This window comes from Rana temporaria, chromosome 3 (assembly GCF_905171775.1).
Source record: "Rana temporaria chromosome 3, aRanTem1.1, whole genome shotgun sequence".
NCBI classification, from domain to species: domain Eukaryota; kingdom Metazoa; phylum Chordata; class Amphibia; order Anura; family Ranidae; genus Rana; species Rana temporaria.
Genome location: NC_053491.1, coordinates 97,308,137 through 97,325,937, shown reverse-complemented (window position 1 = coordinate 97,325,937; position 17,801 = coordinate 97,308,137). Strand labels below are relative to the sequence as shown.

Genomic DNA, 17,801 nt, shown 5'->3' with positions numbered 1-17,801 from the left:
CTGTGATTGGACACTGCACTACGCATTGACGCGTTGTGCGCCTATTCTGAAGGACGCCATATGATGTCCACTCAGAGCAATGAAACCCCCGCTTGGCGGTCAATCTGCTATAGGCAGGGCAGGAACTAATTAAGCCAATGCAATTAAAATTAAACAATAAACATTACAGTTTCAGCATAAGCCCAATTCAGTCCCAAGCCTTTCTCCTGCGCGTTCTCTTATATACACAATGCCTCCCTTGGTCCTTCATGTTACAAGTCCTTTACATTCTTTTTCTTCCTATTCACACTTGAATCAGTCAGACACAAGCTTCACTCGCACACCCCTTCATGTGCTGATGAGGTAGCTCTTCTAGCTAAACAAACACACCGAGGGTTTTGTCATCATCCACTGAGCAAGTGACCATCAAAAGAACATTTCTAGTGGCTGCACACAAGGTGTGTGAATCCATACAAGGAAATGCTAAGAATTATTGATTTAAGAGTTGTGTAGGGAAACAGAATTATTTTATGGGAGAAAGTACATAACATAGCTCAATTACTTAGGGCCTTCAGCCTGAAAGTGACCCCATCACTAACTAAAATAACTGCAGGTAAAGCACAAAAGAAAATACCTTTTTCCCTTTCCTGTAAAGTCATAGACCTCTCCTCTGGGGGCATCTAATTACTGTCTATATTGGCCCAGCTCCTCTGTGCCTCCCTACAAAACCTTTAGGCTTCATTTCCATGGACGTTTTTGAAAGTTTTAAGAGCCCATTTACACCTAGGCAGACAAATTTGCGGCGTTTTGTCGCCGCAAATCGCGGTACAAATAGCGGCGTTTTGTACCGCGATTTGCGGCGACAAAACGCCGGTATTGTCCGCCTAGATGTGCCCCAAGATTACACCCTCTATGGAGATGGTTCCCCTCTCCTAGCCGAACGCCGAAAGCCGCCTGAAAAAAAGGCCCGGGACCTTTTTTCAGGCGGCAGGCGTCAGGCGTGGAGATGTGAACCATCTCCATAGAGGGAAATGTGTTTTCATCCCTCTGGCGGCAGCGGCGTCACACTACAGGCGACAAAATGCGAATTTGTCTGCCTAGGTGTGAATGGGCTCTTACAGCCACTTTTCTATACTTTTTTTGCAGCTTAAAAACGGCTCTCCATGTTAGTCTATGGCCTCATGCCCACCATGACGTTTTTGAGCTGTAGATGGCTGAGCCGTTTTTAAGCTGCAAAAAAAAAAAAAACAGGACCATTGCGTTCTGAAGCTCCAGCCTTAGAGCTGTAAAAACGCCAGACGTTAAAAAACTTTCAAAAACGCTACCGCTGCGTTTTTGAGCTCCAGCTCAAAAAAAAAAAAAAACACATGGACAGGCGTTTTTAAGCTGTAAAAAAGGCTAAACAAAGTGGCTGTAAAAAACGTCCATGGAAATAAAGCCTTATTGTATAGCTGCTGGGGAAGAAAACGAACACAAATACTATAAGTGCCGGTTCACACTACAGCGACTTGGGATCCGACTTGTCAGACCTCAAGTCGCTTGACATAACAAATTCCATTATAGTTAATGAGAGCCGTCTAAATGTTCACTACTGAAGTCACTCCAACTTTAGAAAAGGTTCCTGTACTACTTCAAGGCGACTTCTAGGCGACTTGTACCCATAGATTTTAATGGAAGTTGCCTCCAAAGTCAGATCTCCATCTTAACTGAAGCAACTTTACAGGAAAAGAAAATAGTTTACCCAGGCGAATCCCTCCTTCCCACAGAGCTGAATATTCTGTGATTGGCCAAAGTTGCCTGTCCTGGAGGTATCTTTAGGTCGCATTGTAAGTTGTCCAAAGTCGACGCTGAAGTCGCCTCCAAATCGCCTTGCAAAGTCGCGCTGTAAGTCGGGTTGCCCCTGTGTGAACCGGCACTAAAGTGTCAGTCGAGTCAGCGGACATCACATCCAAGATGGCAGCACCCAATAGGGCTTTTGGATGTCTGCACAAGGCTTATACAGGTAAAAACCATGCATAAAAAAGTTAAAGCCATCTGTGAAAAGCAAAATGCTACCCCTGCAACGTAAAGGTTTAATGCTCGTTTAGGTCTAGAGGGCTACAAAAAAAAACTTTTTTTTTACCTGATGCTTTGCTCCTCCAGCAGCTAGCACTCTCCTCTAATCCCCTACACTCTAGTAATGGACTGTCAATCAGCACCCTCACGTCCCAATGTGGGGTTTGACTTGATGACGTCAGAGGACCTATGAACATTTGAGCATTAGTAAGAGGCTGAAGGGTCTGGTCTTTCAGCCTGAAGGGAGCCTGCGTGAGAGGACTGGGTAAGCAAAACTGTTTTTGTAGACCCCTAGACTCAAAGGGGTTGTAAAGGTCATTCCCCCCCCCCCCTAAATAGCTTCCTTTACCTTAGTGCAGTCCTCCTTCACTTACCTCTTCCTTCGATTTTGCTTTTAAAATGTCCTTATTTCTTCTGAGAAATCCTCACTTCCTGTTCTTCTGTCTGTAACTACACACCGTAATGCAAGGTTTTCTCCCGGGTGTGGAGAAAGCCTCTGGGGGGGGGGGGGGGGGAGAGCAGGAGTGTCAGGACGCCCACTAACACACAGCTCCTTTCTCTATCTGAAAAGTAGAGAGTGTCCTGACTCTCCTGCTCGCCCCCACAAGAGGCTTTCTCCACACCAGGGAGAAAGCCTTGCATTACTGTGTGTAGTTACAGACAGAAGAACAGGAAGTGAGGATTTCTCAGAAGAAATAAGGACATTTAAAAGCAAAGTTGAAGGATGATAAGTGAAGGAGGACTGCACTAAGGTAAAGGAAGCTATTTAGGGGAAAACATTTTTTTTACCATTACAACCCCTTTAAAATGTGCATTTGACCCTTGAAATGCTGGAAGATTTTTAATTCTCTGATGTTCAACTTTAAATGCACATATGGTCTAATAGAAAGATTTATGTTGAAATGAATGGTCTCACGACAGCATCCCTTTAATGTACCACTTGTAAAAAAAAAAATGAACTCTTACCTCCAGGACTGGCCCTGCACCCAAAATGATCTGTTCTACTCCACTGGCATATCCCTTCTGGCTAAGAGCTGTCAAATGGTGGATGAGAAAATTGGTGCTTTGAGTCTTTCCAGAACCTGTCTCTCCAGAGATAACAATGCATTGATTACGCTGCCTTCTGAGCATAGCATGGTAAGCAGCATCTGCTACGGCATATATATGAGGCTCTCGTTCTCCAAGCCTTCTGTTATCATACATCTTCACATACTTGGGGTTGTAAATTGGTAAAAATCGGAATGGATTAACTGCCACCAAGATACTTCCAACATAAGTATAGATTTTCTCCTGTCGGAAACGTGTTCGGAGAGTGTCAAGTAGTGTCCTTTCGTTAAGGTCAGGCAAACCACAAAGGTCCTCACATTCTGGTCCTTGTTCCTGGGGTAGAAACCCCCTTTCTACCATACGTCTGCGCTCCTCTGTGACTTTTAGCCAAGACTGAAGACTTCCATAGTGAATGGAGCCATCCACGTTCTTTTCCCTTAAGAGGAAGCGATAGTCATCTCCAGATGCACGAGCCTCTAATGCAAGTCTAGGCCATAGCATCATTCGCTGTACTGGACAATCAGTTGGGTTAAGGATCCACTCTTCTCCACCAAATTCCTTAACCTCGGCCAGCACATAGCACTTGGCTCGATCCAAACGCAGTGCTGTAATGACAGAATCAATGACATCAGCAGCCGTAGTGTGTCGGCGGGCGGGCACCGGGCAGTAGATGACATCTGGGGATATGCTGCCAGGGTAAACCTGCAGGGTGAACTCTTCGTCCAGCAGGCGGCGCCGCCCACCTCCACCCCCCACCTCAGACATAGCGGCACTCCGTGTCCCATCAGAAGGAGTGTGGATGGTTCCCCGTCAGAGGGGGGACACCTACAAAAGAAAAGAAAAAAAATCGTGAGTCAGTATACCTTAAATGCATAAAATAATTTTGTCAGCCATTGGTCTAGCTCTAGTTTCTTATTAGTAGTTTTGAAACCACAACTATAGAGCCAGCCCCATCTCAGTTCATATTGAATCCCAAAACGCACAAATTCCTCTGCAGCAGCTGGCATGATGCTCAAGAGAAGTGTCTGTGTAACTGTTACACAAGTAACAGCATTGGATAAGAAAATGTACCTGGATAAGAAAGGGTAACCTGCAGAGATCCCAAACTCTTCCTTATGGGCATTGAAAGGCCAGGCTTAGGAATTTCCCAGCAGATGATCATGCAAGTTGTGTTGCTCTTTACAAGTAAATGGAATGCGGTTTCTCAATGAGTGCCTTGCTGCATTTTTTACATTTCTATTAAACGATAATATGCACTGTACTATCCACTTAGCCAAGAGGCCTACTACTCCTATATAAGATCAAGTGTAGTATCAGTTGTTATCGGTGTGCAGTAGGCGTGCTACGCCACAATTCTGGCCTTTTGGTAGGAATTGTATCCCTGGTGGTGATATGGGGGCTCTGAAAGCTTGTATTGGCTGGAACAGAAACTAGGTCACCCACAGACAGTTGGGGCATAGGACTAATCCCCCCAGGAAAACTGGATGGGACCAGTTCCTCCTGGTTTGAATTGATCTACCTTACTGGCCATTGGCTGGGAAGGCAAAGAGCCAACGTCATCTGTGCCCCTTGGGATGGGTCGCCACAGGGGTGCTCTTCGCATGGGGAAACCCGCCCATGTGAACAAGCACATGGTCACAGCACTAAAACTTTTTTTCACTGCGCCTCTGTTGGTTAGGCCTTTTGGCCAAGTCTGGGAATTTTTAGCTACTAGGCCCCAGGACACACTGCAAATATATCACTTTTCATCTGTGTGGTTTTTTTTCACTTGATAAAAGATGTGGTCCTCAGGCCTATACTGAAGTCTAGAAGAGGATGTGTGGCCATTAGGTGGTTCCTTCTTCCCATGAACTGGGGGGGGGGGGGATCCTCTCTTCAGGAGAGCCCCTCAACCCAGTATTTGTTGGTCGGCTTCGGCGGACCATGAGGAAAGGGGTCCGCCTGACCTTTTGGCTAGGTGGACCAAGTTCGAAACCTTGTCCCTATCAGGAGCCTTGTGTCCAGGGGGTTCAGGGTAAGATCCTACCCCTTTGAGGGTGGACTAAAGCATGCCCTTAAGTGCAATTTTTTGTGTGTCTGCACATGCACCTTTTTTGTACGATGCCCCGTCATATCGTTGTATCCACAAAACAAGATACGACTGATTGTGGGCTCGATCCGACTGGCGTACGTCTTAGTACGCCGTCGGATCTTGGGTGCATATTTACGCTGGCCGCTAGGTGGCGCTTCCGTTGATTTCCACGCAGAGTATGCAAATGAGCTAGATACGGCGATCCACAAACATACATCCACCCAGCGTATTTTTTTATGTCATTTCCGTTAAGGGCTTTTTTCGGCGTATAGTTACCCCTGCTCTATGAGGCGTACGCAAGGTTAAGTATGGACGTCGGGCCAGCGTCGAATTTTCCGTTGTTTACGTAGTTTGCGTAAAACGTTCGCGAATAGGGCTTTGCGTAAATTATGTTCACGTCGAAAGCATTGACTATTTGCAACGTGATTTCGAGCATGCGCACTGGGATACCCCCCACGGACGATCCAAAAAAACGTCATTTACGTGGGGTCAAGATGTATTAACATAAAACACGCCCACAACTTAGTCATTTGAATTGCGCGCCCTTACGCCGACACATTTACACTACGCCGCCGAAACTTACGGCGCAAATTCTTTGTGGATACAGAAAATACGCTCTAAGTTACGGCGGAGTAGTGTATCTGAGATACGCTACGCCGGCCTTATATATGCGCCGAGGTACGTGGATCTGGCCCTTTATGTTGTTTGTTTTTACACACCACCACGGATTTAAAAAAATAAAATAAAAAGGAGAAGAAGTAGTAAGGAGTATTGTATAGTAGCTCAGAGTGGTTTCTTATCTGCACAGAGGGCTGAAGGGGAGTATATAAATAAATGAGGGTGCATATCCCAGTTTTGCATAAATACATCATCATGTACTATAGTGAGCGGTTATGAATTTTACCAACCCATAAAGTCATTCTACTGTCCTTCTGTGGTTGTTCTGGATCTGACTGTATACTAAAAATGGCCCTGGTCACAGCACAACGAGAAAACGGAGGCTAAAAAAAGAAGAACTTGTAAAAACGAGGCATGAAAGTCAAATGTCTTTAAATGTACACTCCAACCTTGTTAAAAAATGACTGTGTCCTCCAGCTTTCGGATTAGCTATTACTCATTCTTGGCAATGTCTGACCTCTCAATGGCTAAAGCCAAAGTTTATTAGATTTTGTCAGATGAAAAAAAAAAAAAAAGTCACTTTTCCCATGAATGATAAACATTTTGTGCCAATTAACATAATAAATATTAATTGTAGATGACGTAACACTTGTTCCTAGTACTATATCATATAATTGAAGCAACTGTTCCTGATAGCCATGGTTGGCCAAGGTTGAGGAAATCAATAGAATGTAGGACCTGGTCTTTCCCGAGCAAGGACCCGTGAAAAATTCCCTAAAAAAAATGGTTCTACTGGCATGAATTTATATTCCAACTGAATAATAAGCCATTATTAAGAGATACGAGGACTTTCTGCCCGCTTGAGTGGTATGGGCCTGGGGAGAGGTGGAAACGTATCCTGCCCACCCTTTCTTTCCCTACCACCCCCCTTTTTCCCCCTTATTCTTTATATATTGATATCTCACAGACTGTCAGAAGTCGTCAGCTGTTCCAGTTGTAGTTCCTTTCGCCTTGTTGGTTTCATCATGAAAAACAGAAGTACATTCTCAATGTACAAGTAGACTGCTATCAATATTGCCCATTGCAGAGAAGTACATTACCAATAATGGGTCACCCAACTACCTATGCCGCGTACACACGATCGGTTAAACCAATGAGAATGGTCTGATGGACCGTTTTCATCGGTCAAAACCGATCGTGTGTGGGCGCCATCGGTTAGTTAACCATCGGTTAAAAAAAAGCAAACTTGATTTAAAATTAATCGATGGATTCCTAACCGATAGGACAAAACCGATCGTTAGTAGGCACGACCATCGGTTAAAAATCCATGCATGCTCAAAATCAAGTCGACACATGCTTGGAAGCATTGAACTTTGTTTTTTTCAGCACGTCGTTGCGTTCTGACACGATCGTTTTCCAGGGGTCTCCAAACAGTCTAAACAAAGGGCCGGTTTATTGTCCTTCAGACTCTTGGAGGGCCGAACTTTGGCCAGCGGGAGTGAAAAGTTTCCTGGCATCAGTGGAAGTAAACATCTGGTATTAGGGGGAGAAATAATGCCCCATTAGTGGTGTAAGTGGGAGAAATGGTGCTCCATTGTCGGAGTTAGATGGCAGAATAGTGTCTTGCATCATTGGGAGGGATAGTGCTCCAAGGGCCGGATAAAGGCAAGCAAAGGGCCACATCTGGCCCTCGGGCCGCAGTTTGGAGACCAATGGGTTAACCGATGAAAACGGTCTGTTCTCATCGGATGGACTGATCGTGTGTACGCGGCATTAGAGTTGGGTCTGTTTGTGCACATCCCTTTTATATGCGATATGTCAATACTCTATGCAGATTCAACCTTCTGTAATATGATGTTATATCCCTTTTTTATAAATAAAAAAAATAAAAAAAATGTACTGTCATGTTCTACGGCCATGTTCATCCCATATCTATGAACGTTATACAGTTTCTGGGACTATATTGTTAATACGAAGAAATCGTTTTCAGCGGTTTGATTATATGGTTTATTATGTATGCCAAATAATATAATTTCAAGGGTTTATAATCACTAGATTTGTGGCACATGAACAGCGCCCCCTATCTCACTACACATGTTCATCCCATAGCAGAAAGAATGTGCGTCATAGAAAATGCAGATCTGAACAGTTCCCAGACACTTTTTGGGTCTGACTATTTCTCCCAGTCTTGCAGCAGAGCCACAACAAACATTTCCCATTGCTTGCGTCACTTTGTACGTGTGGCTTGCCACCAGTGGGCCAATTCTCAGACAAAACACTGTGCTTCCTGCACTCTGCCTAAGGGCCAGAACACTCCATAGTAATGAAAACCTGTGCTGGGGATTAGAAAGAGCTGCACATAAATGGCTACTCTGCTAAAATTAGCTCAAACAGTGCAAAGGCTTAATTAGGTCTTAATATGATCACATAAATGGGTACGCAAAACCTCTCCCCCCCCCCCCCCCCACCACATTCAATACAGTTATGAAAAGTTAATTAGGATTAACACTTTTGTGGGTGTAGTTTTTACCTAATCTAGCATAATTACAGATGAGGCCCTATTAGTGTCACTGGAAGCACAATGGGACAATGATTAATATATCAAGTGGCAGGAAATGCTGTTAAGGGGCAGGATGAACAATAATGCATTCATCCTTTATTTATTTTTTACCTTATTCTGATGGAGTTCTTACATACGGCAAAATAAAGTTTTCATACCGAGATGCTGCTATTAAAACATTTCATTATACAAAATTAATAAGGTTTGCAGCCAAGTGTACTAATTAGGCCGGATCTGAACGAATTATTAAAGGAAAAAAATGGGAAAAAATTAGCCCGTATACCGCTTTCACATTTAAAGAGGAGCTCCAGTCACCTTAATTGCAGAAACATTTCAAGTCAGCAGCTACAAATATAGGAATAAAAGTGATTTAAAAATGTTTTTTTAAAAAGGACAGTATAAAAATAGAAAAGTAAAATAAATAAGAAAAATAAATAAAAAATAAATTAAGGAGTGCGGCAGTCCAGGATCTTCTTCTATCCCTTGAGGTTGACACTTGTGCTCTAGGGTGTCTGAATATATATTATATAATGTTTGGGGGTTATAAGTAATTTTTTAACTTGTAAACAAGTGCCAAAGAGGCTCGGTCCTTTAAGTCAGGAGTCTCCAACCCCCGGGCCGCAGCCTGTTTACTGGTGGACCCCGAAGTCTGCGCTGAGGATTGGCGGCGAGCAGAGAGATCGCCGCACTTCCGCCCACACAGCTTCGCCGCTACACTGTTAGGGGTGAAGCAGGCGAGCAGAGAGAGGACATCTCCAACTGCCCGCATCACCACTGTTCTCTGACGCGGAACTCACTGTGCTTAGTGACAATGCATCTAGGAGGCAGGAGACAGTGGCATGTGGCACTCTGCATCTGGTGGCATGTGGCACTCTGCATCTGGTGGCATGTGGCACTCTGCATCTGGTGGCATGTGGCAATCTGCATCTGGTGGCATGTGGCAATCTGCATCTGGCAATCTGCATCTGGTGACAGGCACAGTGACAAGCTGCATCTGGTGGCAGATTCTGCATTATGGCAAGTTTAACTATTTTATATTACAATATAATAATAAAAATAATATGCTTCAATCACCCTGACACCATATTAACCATGGTGTTGTGATGATTGAAGTGCTAACAAATTGGCCGTGAAAAACCACATCGTCACCCAGACCACCGCCCCCCCAGGGCCTTGGCACAATTTTCATTCACAATGCCGGTCCCCGGTGCCAAAAAGTTTGGGGACCACTGCTTTAAGTGCTTAAATATCAGCTTTTGGTGGAATGGTTCCTTACTTTTTGATAATACTTATTACAATAAAATGGACCTTTACGAGACCAGTGTTTCTCAAACGCCAGGCCTGAGTAGCCCTCCTTCCAGGGTCACGGCTCGACAGCGATATTATTAGATCGGACGGACATGCACAAAAATTATCCTCATACGATACCAGATTGTACGATTTTCGGTTAGTCAGTACAATTGTCGCCCGAAAATACAATACAAATACATTAGAACACATGACATCACTTTCCGATTTTTTTTTTCTGTCCTACGAGAATTTGTGACTTTAGTAACCTCTTCAATTTCTACTTGCAACTATTTAGCAAAAAAAGTGGGACGATCTGTCGTCCGATTTTCAGATCGTGTGCACGGAATAAGGGTCCATATTCATTTATTGCAGATTAAAATGTGACAAGGGAAGATAAAAAAGGTAGCCAGTGCATTTTAAGGGCCATCAAATCTCCTTCAGCAGGGCTCAAAAGAAAATAATGCTTCCTATAGGGCTCTAATTTAAGGATTCGGGAGTGTTCTGTGTCAGTATTGACAGATGTATTGTATGTTTAGAAGCACAGGAGATAAGGAACATGACTCATTGGTGTACACAGAACAGGTCGCTGCTTGGGAAGAGTCAGTGCCAGAACACGGAAGAGTAAGAACCAAGTGGGTGGAATGTCCTTCTCACCACCCCTTCACATTAGCAGCATCTTGCACAGAAGTAGGACAGGAGCAGCAACAAGCAAGCTAGGACCCACTCACACCATAAACACTGGGCTGTGCTGGGCAGTGTCGCCCAACACATTCTAAAACACACAGACAAGGCAATTTGCCTTATGCCCCTTTTTAACCATTTCAGCTCTGGAAGGTTTACCCCTCTTTATGGCCAGGCCATTTTTTGCGATACGGCACTGCGTTACTTGTCAGAATGACTGAATGTCAGCCGGTTCCTATTGAATCGGCCTATGCCGCCTGATATTCGGTCCTCGTTTACGGGCCTTTATTGTTGGTGTATTTTATCTGCAGCTCAAGACAATGCCTCTTTTTCTTTGTGGCCCAGCAAGGTCAAAAAGTTGTACACCCCTGGTATAGACAAAAGTGGTAAAGGATAACCAAGTAACAAGAATGAGCGAAAGATCCGACAGAGAGCCTGTGTTGCATCAACATTCAAATTCTTAAATTCTTCAGAAGAAAAGTATAGAAAATAAAAGTTTTAATCTGATTGGTAGCTACTCAGCAATCCAGACCATATGAGATTATTATCCTACTATAGACCTGCAATAGAAGCAGATTGCATTGTAGTCCCGCCAATTCATACCTGAGCATTTTGTTGGGCGATTCCCCAAGCATGACAACACTCAACATGAAGAATCCAACTATTCTTAATTACCCGAGCATTGTGTTGCTTGTCGCTCATCATGAAAAGCTAAAAAAAAACAAAAAAAAACACACAAGCGTCTTTGAAACAGAATTGCATGTTTCTGGCCTTTCTAGATTTTAAAAGGAGAACTTGGAAAATGCTTGAAAAGTTTATGCACATTTAAAAGTCTACGGGGCCAAAAACATGCAATTCTAATCCTATATTACAGAGTCGCACATAAAATACAAAAAAAATAAAAACAATAACTGGCTGCGGCACATGCTGTGTGTTTATGGGGGCTCCTTTCACATCCTAAAGAGCTAACCACAGAATTTACAATGTTTAAAAAAATCTTACACTACAATGTTTTCAAATCTGTAGAAGACTGAACAATGTGTGATCAGCCTTACAAGAAGTGCGTACCGTGAAGAGTTTACTATTTAAAGGAAATCCCCAGGTTTCAATACTTTCCGAGTCACTGACCAGAACAAATACGTAGATCAGGAAAGTCACAGACCAGATCTCCATGATTGCTTTCGGTAAGTGACTCAAAGTATTAATGCTGGAAGGTCAACATGACATCTAGTCAACTAGAAATTGCAAAATGTACTGGCAGTTGCTACGTCTTGTATATCTGGAGGGAATTAAGAGATACCAAGTTTAAATTTTTAATGTATAACTCACATATTTTTTATTTGAACAGAATAAAGGATTTACACCACTTCCTGTCATCACCAGACATTGACCCTTGGTCCAAAACCAAATAACCGTTTTAGCCAAGTTGGGTTTTATAAGAAGTTCATATACACCCAAGGATACTTCCTGCACCATAGGAGTACAGTGAGCACACCTAACTGGTGACAAGTTGACACCCATACTGGCTACTTGTATCTCTTGGGACTCTAGTAATGTGATTTTTCTACTCTGGGTATTTGAAAGCCAAATAATGGTGGTCCAGGATGTATACCCCCTAGTTTAGAAAGAACAAGCCAGGGTGTCCAACTGCAAGAAAGTGACACAATCGTTATACATTTGTGGGAGGGTTGCTGAAGATAACTTACCACTGGTGTCTTTAAGAATTAAATGCAGCAAGTGATTTAACCCACCTGTGTCCTTTAAAAATAAAATATCATAAAAATGTGTATAAATATATATACTGTATATGTATGTATGTATGTATGTATGTATGTATGTATGTATGTATGTATGTGTATATATATATATATATATATATATATATATACACACACACACATACATACATACATACATACATACATACACACACACACATACGCGCTTTCCCTATGCTTCATTGACAAAGACAGAACTAGGTCTGGCATTAAAATCGGACCAAAGTAGTGCAGGGACTACTTTGAAGTCAGAATGACTTGAAGTCGTACTAATATGAATGGTTTTCATTGGAAATCATGGGAAACGACTTGTCACCTAAAGCCAAAACTATATTTTACATCTTGAGAAGAGACGACAAGGGCTTAGAACAACTTTTTTCGCCATTTAGGTTTCATTAGGGAGAATTCCTTGTCCTGTAGACTTTCGTCTTCGTGTTTGTGTTTCGTGTTTTTATGTGCGGTAAAAGTTTACCTCTTCTCTGAAAAAGGATTTGCAGTGGATCACTTTTCAGACGCAGTTGACCAGCAGCTCAGGAGTGTTATGTTATCTCCTGAATCTGATTTTACCACACTGCGCCACGAACACATGCATTACACACAATTGTGACATGGACCTGTTCACTTGATCAGATTGGATTTGCCAGCGGTTTCGCCTGCCAAGTGTGACTGCAATGTGTACCAACATGGGTGCTGGCTCGGTAGTCAGGGGTTATCTTTCCGACGCAAGGGAAAATCCCCTCTTAGCTGTCTAAATCTTTTAAAAAAAAAAGGGGGGGTGGGGGGGGTTTGCCTTTAGTTCAACTTTATTCTAGCATTTTTCTAAAAATAGTTTGATCCAGGGAACGTTTCCAGAAATAAAAGATTACCATCATTGTTCCATATGCTGCATCTGTCTTTATTCTTCAAAAGTTAATATTTACTTAAGAGGTGTGTTTAAATTACGTTACAGTTATGACCCTGCCGTTAACCAGAAATGCAAAACTGCATTTGACATTCAGTCCATGTGTGGGTTGGTCACATCAATGTAAAAAAATATATATATATCAGTAGTTACAAATCACTATACAGTTTCAAGTATAAAAAAAATAAAAACATATCACCTGCTTTCCAGATACATCAGACACAAACAAGAATAGCAATGCATATGGTGAGAAGCAGCATAAGAAGATACATAAAATGATTCTAAAATAAAAAACATTATATGAAAGATACATAAATATGACAGAAGGAAACGAGGTGGGGGGGGGGGGGATATGGAGTAAAAGGGACATCACAATATTCATGCGGAAGGAAATGTGTATGAATGCAGTAAAAAGGAAATGGGAAGGATATGGAGAGAAAACAGAAAGGAGAAAGTGCAAATATAAGCACATATACATACACATTTTATATATATATATTACATATTACATAAATTTTTCGGTGCCCGCTAGGTGGCGTTTCCGTCAAATTCTGCGTAGAGTATGCAAACTTATGGCGCAAATTATTTGAGGATTCGAAAAAAATAAAAGTTGCGGCGGCGTAGTGTATCTTAGATACGCTGCGCCCAGCGTATTATTGCGCCAAGGTACGTGAATCTACCCCATAGATTTTATTTCCATCATTTACACTTTCAAAATTACAGAAAACAAAAAAATGGCGCCTGCAAAAGTTTGGGCACCCTGCAGAGTTAATATCTTGTACTGCCCCCTTTGGCAAGTATCACAGCTTGTAAACGCTTTTTGTAGCCAGCCAAGAGTCTTTCAATTCTTGTTTGAGGTATCTTTGCCCATTCTTCCTTACAAAAGTCTTTCAGTTCTTTGAGATTTCTGGGCTGCCTGTCAAGCACTGATTTTCAATTATGTTGAGGTCAGGAGATTGTGAAGGCCATGGCAAAACCTTAATTTTACGCCCCTTGATGTAATCCCCCGTGGATTTTGAAGTGTGCTTAGGATCATTATCCATTTGTAGAAGCCACCCTCTCTTTAACTTCAGCTTTTTCACAGATGGCATCAAGTTACCATCCAAAATTTGCTGAAATTTTATTGAATCCATTTTTCCTTCTACTCGCGAAATGTTCCCTGTGCCACTGGCTGCAATACAACCCCAAAGCATGATTGACCCCATGCTTAACAGTTGGACAGAGGTTCTTTTCATTAAATTCTCTGCCCTTTCTTCTCCAAACGTACCTTTGTTCATTCCGGCCAAAAAGTTCTATTTTAACCTCATCGGTCCACAGAACTTGTTTCCAAAATGCATCAGGCTTGTCTATATGTTAATTTGCAAAAGTTCAAACGCTGATTTTTGTGTTGAGGACGTAGAAGAGGTTTTCTTCTGATGACTCTTCCATGAAGACCATATTTGTACAAGTATCTCTTCATAGTGGAATAGTGTACCACAACTCCAGTGTCTGCCAGATCTTTCTGGAGGGATCGTGTAGTCAAACGTGGGATTTAAATTGCTTTTCTCACAATCCTGCAGGCTGTTCTGTCTGATATTTTTCTTGGTCTTCAAGATCTTGCTTTAACTTTCACTGTTCCTGATGACTGCCATTTCTTAATTATATTCCGAACAGAGGATATTGACATCTGAAAACGCTTTTGCTATCTTCTTATAGCCTTCTCCAGCTTTGTGAGCGTCAACTATTTTCGTTTCAGTTTTCTAGACAACTGCTTAGAAGAACCCATGGTGCCGATTGTTGGAGCAAGGTCAGATGAGTCTGGGCATTTAAAACCTTTGAGATTGACATCACCTGGTCTTCCCACACGATGATTGAGAACAATTCATGACACTGGCAGGTCTCAGCTTTGCAAAGGGGGCAGTGCATGCTATAAATTCTGCAGGGTGCCCAAACTTTTGCAGACCCCATTTTTTTGTTTTCTGTAATTTTGAAAGTGTAAATGATGGAAATAAAATCTAACCTTTTTTTGACATATTATAAGAATGTCTAATCTGTAATTTGATGCCTTTTGGAGCTTTTCCTTTCCTTGGCTTCGTAATGCACATTAATACAAATTTTTACCTGGGGTGCCCAAACTTTCGATCCCCACTGTGTGTTTGTTTGTATATATATATATATATATATATATATATATATATATATATATATATATATATATATATATATATATATATATATATATATATATATATATATATATATATATATATATATATATATATATATATATATATATATATATATATAGTCACAGAGTTCTCACAAGACTTTTATGACCTATGAACATTCATTTTTAAAATTTCTCATATGGTTTTTGCACTTATTTGGTAATATTATTTGGACGATACTGGTATTAAATTTTTGTCATCCTTCATAGGAGACAAGATCTCGATTCACTTTTAGTATATTTTTTTATTTATTCACTTAAATTATGTTTTTTTATACTCACCTAGGTATGCATAGTTAACATTGCCACTTATGTCGGCTTCTATGAATATTTTAGCATACCGATTCACATAGTGGGTCAGCGCGGCTACATTCGTTATTTTTCTGTTTTTGGTATACTTTTTTCACTGTTTAGCGGCTGCTTTTGTAATTTTCTGGTGTTTGAGGTGCTAGCGCAGTACTTTTCTATTTTCTTCTACACACATATACATACATACATACATCCATACAAACTAATAAATTATTTTCTATGTGAAATTTTTACTTTTTACAGATATTTAAAATGTTTGCTATATTTAGGTATGTACACTGTATGCGGTTGTGTTGAAAAATGTTTAACTGTTGCTGCTGCAAAGAGAACTTTGAGAAATCTTGTATGTATACAAAGACCAAACAGTACCGTATTTGCTGGCGTATAAGACAACCTTTTACACTTAAAAATATGGCTCAAAAAAAAAAACGGGGGTCGTCCTTTACGCCGTATGCAGACTGCGGGCGTCCATTTTTATCGTCTTGTCCTCGGACGAGTGGACGTCCGTGATAGGCGGAACACTGAACACAGGCTGTTTTGGCAAACTGAGTGTTCCACCTATCACGGAACAGCACGAGGAGGCGGCGCGGCTTTTAAAAAATGGACGCCCGCAGTCTGACTCACTCTGCCAGGCAGAAAGGAATGAAGATTGGCGATTTGGAGGTGAGGCAATGGCACAGTGAGGCAATGGCACAGAGAGGTGACGTGAGGCAATAGCACAGTGAGGTGAGACAATGGCACAGTGAGGTGGGGGAAGGGGGTTGTCTTATACGGCGAGTATATCCCAAAACCAACATTTTACCTGGAAAATTAGGGGGTCTTCTTATATGCCGGCAAATAAATATCTCTCTATCATATATATATATATATATATATATATATATATATATATATATATATATATATATATATATATATATATATATATATATATATATATATATAGCTATCTATAGTTGGAGAGATAGATGTATGTATGTATGTATGTATGTATGTATGTATGGCTATAGATGGAGGGATATATCTATAGATAGCGAGATTATATATACATTATATATATATATATATATATATATATATTCTCTAATATCGCTATCTATAGATATATTGCTCCATCTATATCTATACATACATACATACATACATACATACATCTCTTCATCTACGTATATACATCTCTCCATCTATACATTATATACATCTATCTATCTATACATATATACATCTCTCTATCTATACATATATACATCTCTCTATCTATACATATATACCCACATCTCTCTATCTATACATATATACATCTCTATATCTATCTATACATCCATCCATCCACCCATCTATAGAGAAATGTGTATGTTATGTGCACCAAACCTCTTTACAAATAAAATGCTATTTCATTAAATGTTCTCAGATTTAGGAGGTAACTCATAGTGTATACATTATATATTGCCCCCCTAATTCTATTTATTAGTACACACACTGCCATGTCCATTCTGTGCACATCCTGCGCTGGCCTCGCCCTCCACATACCTTCCACATTAACCCTATTTGTTCCAAGATGGACAATACACGGAAACTGAAGAAGGAAACTAAGCAATAACCACTCCCCTGCCAGAAACCTGAAATGTAAATGTGACTCCAGAGGAGCCAGATACCTGGAAACTGTCTACTTTCAACCACAACATGTGATGACTGACATAATTATCCGATAACTGGCGAGGGGCACGGAGAGCGCCGATTCATAAGAATTCTCAGTCCTGATCTTTAGAGAAGACCTAGTCAAAGTGTGCAATCTAAACTTAGTTTTACAGTACAGGAATAACTGTTTTATAAATGCTTGCCATCTGCTTCACCCCTTAAAAAATATATACCGTATTTATCGGCGTATACCGCGCACTTTTTTGCACTGAAAATCAGGGCAAAATCGTGGGTGCGCGATATACGCCGATACCCGCTTTCCCGCGCCGAGTTTGAATACTGCGCCGGCATATACCGAGCGCAGTACACTCGTGTATAGTCGGGTAGGCTCGGCTCCTCTCGCACTCACATCCTGGACGTACAGGACGTGAGCGCGAGAGTAGCCGAGCCTGCCCGACTATACACGAGTGTACTGCACTCGGTATATGTCGGCGCAGTATTCAAACTCGGCGCGGGAAGCGGGGATCGAGCGGGAAGGACGCCGGACCCAACAAAGACGACACCCGAACCCGCAGACGGACACCAAAAATGTAAGTACAAAAATCTTTTTTCCACAGGAATGCAGGTCCACTTTAGGGGTGCGCGCTATACGCCGGAGCGCGCAATAC

The 17,801-nt window shown here is 41.6% G+C and overlaps 1 protein-coding gene across 4 annotated transcripts in view; it reads right to left on the bottom strand.

Annotated features, from left to right (window-relative positions):
- The window catches only part of MYO9A (myosin IXA), a 179,995-nt gene that overhangs the window by 110,326 nt on the left and 51,868 nt on the right, over positions 1–17,801 (bottom strand). For all 4 annotated transcript variants that reach the window (XM_040343045.1, XM_040343046.1, XM_040343048.1 and 1 more), the window contains exon 2: positions 3,001–3,906. In XM_040343045.1, coding sequence (XP_040198979.1) covers positions 3,001–3,846 — 846 coding nt within the window. In that variant the 5' untranslated portion in view covers positions 3,847–3,906. The remainder of the gene's footprint in view (positions 1–3,000; positions 3,907–17,801) is intronic.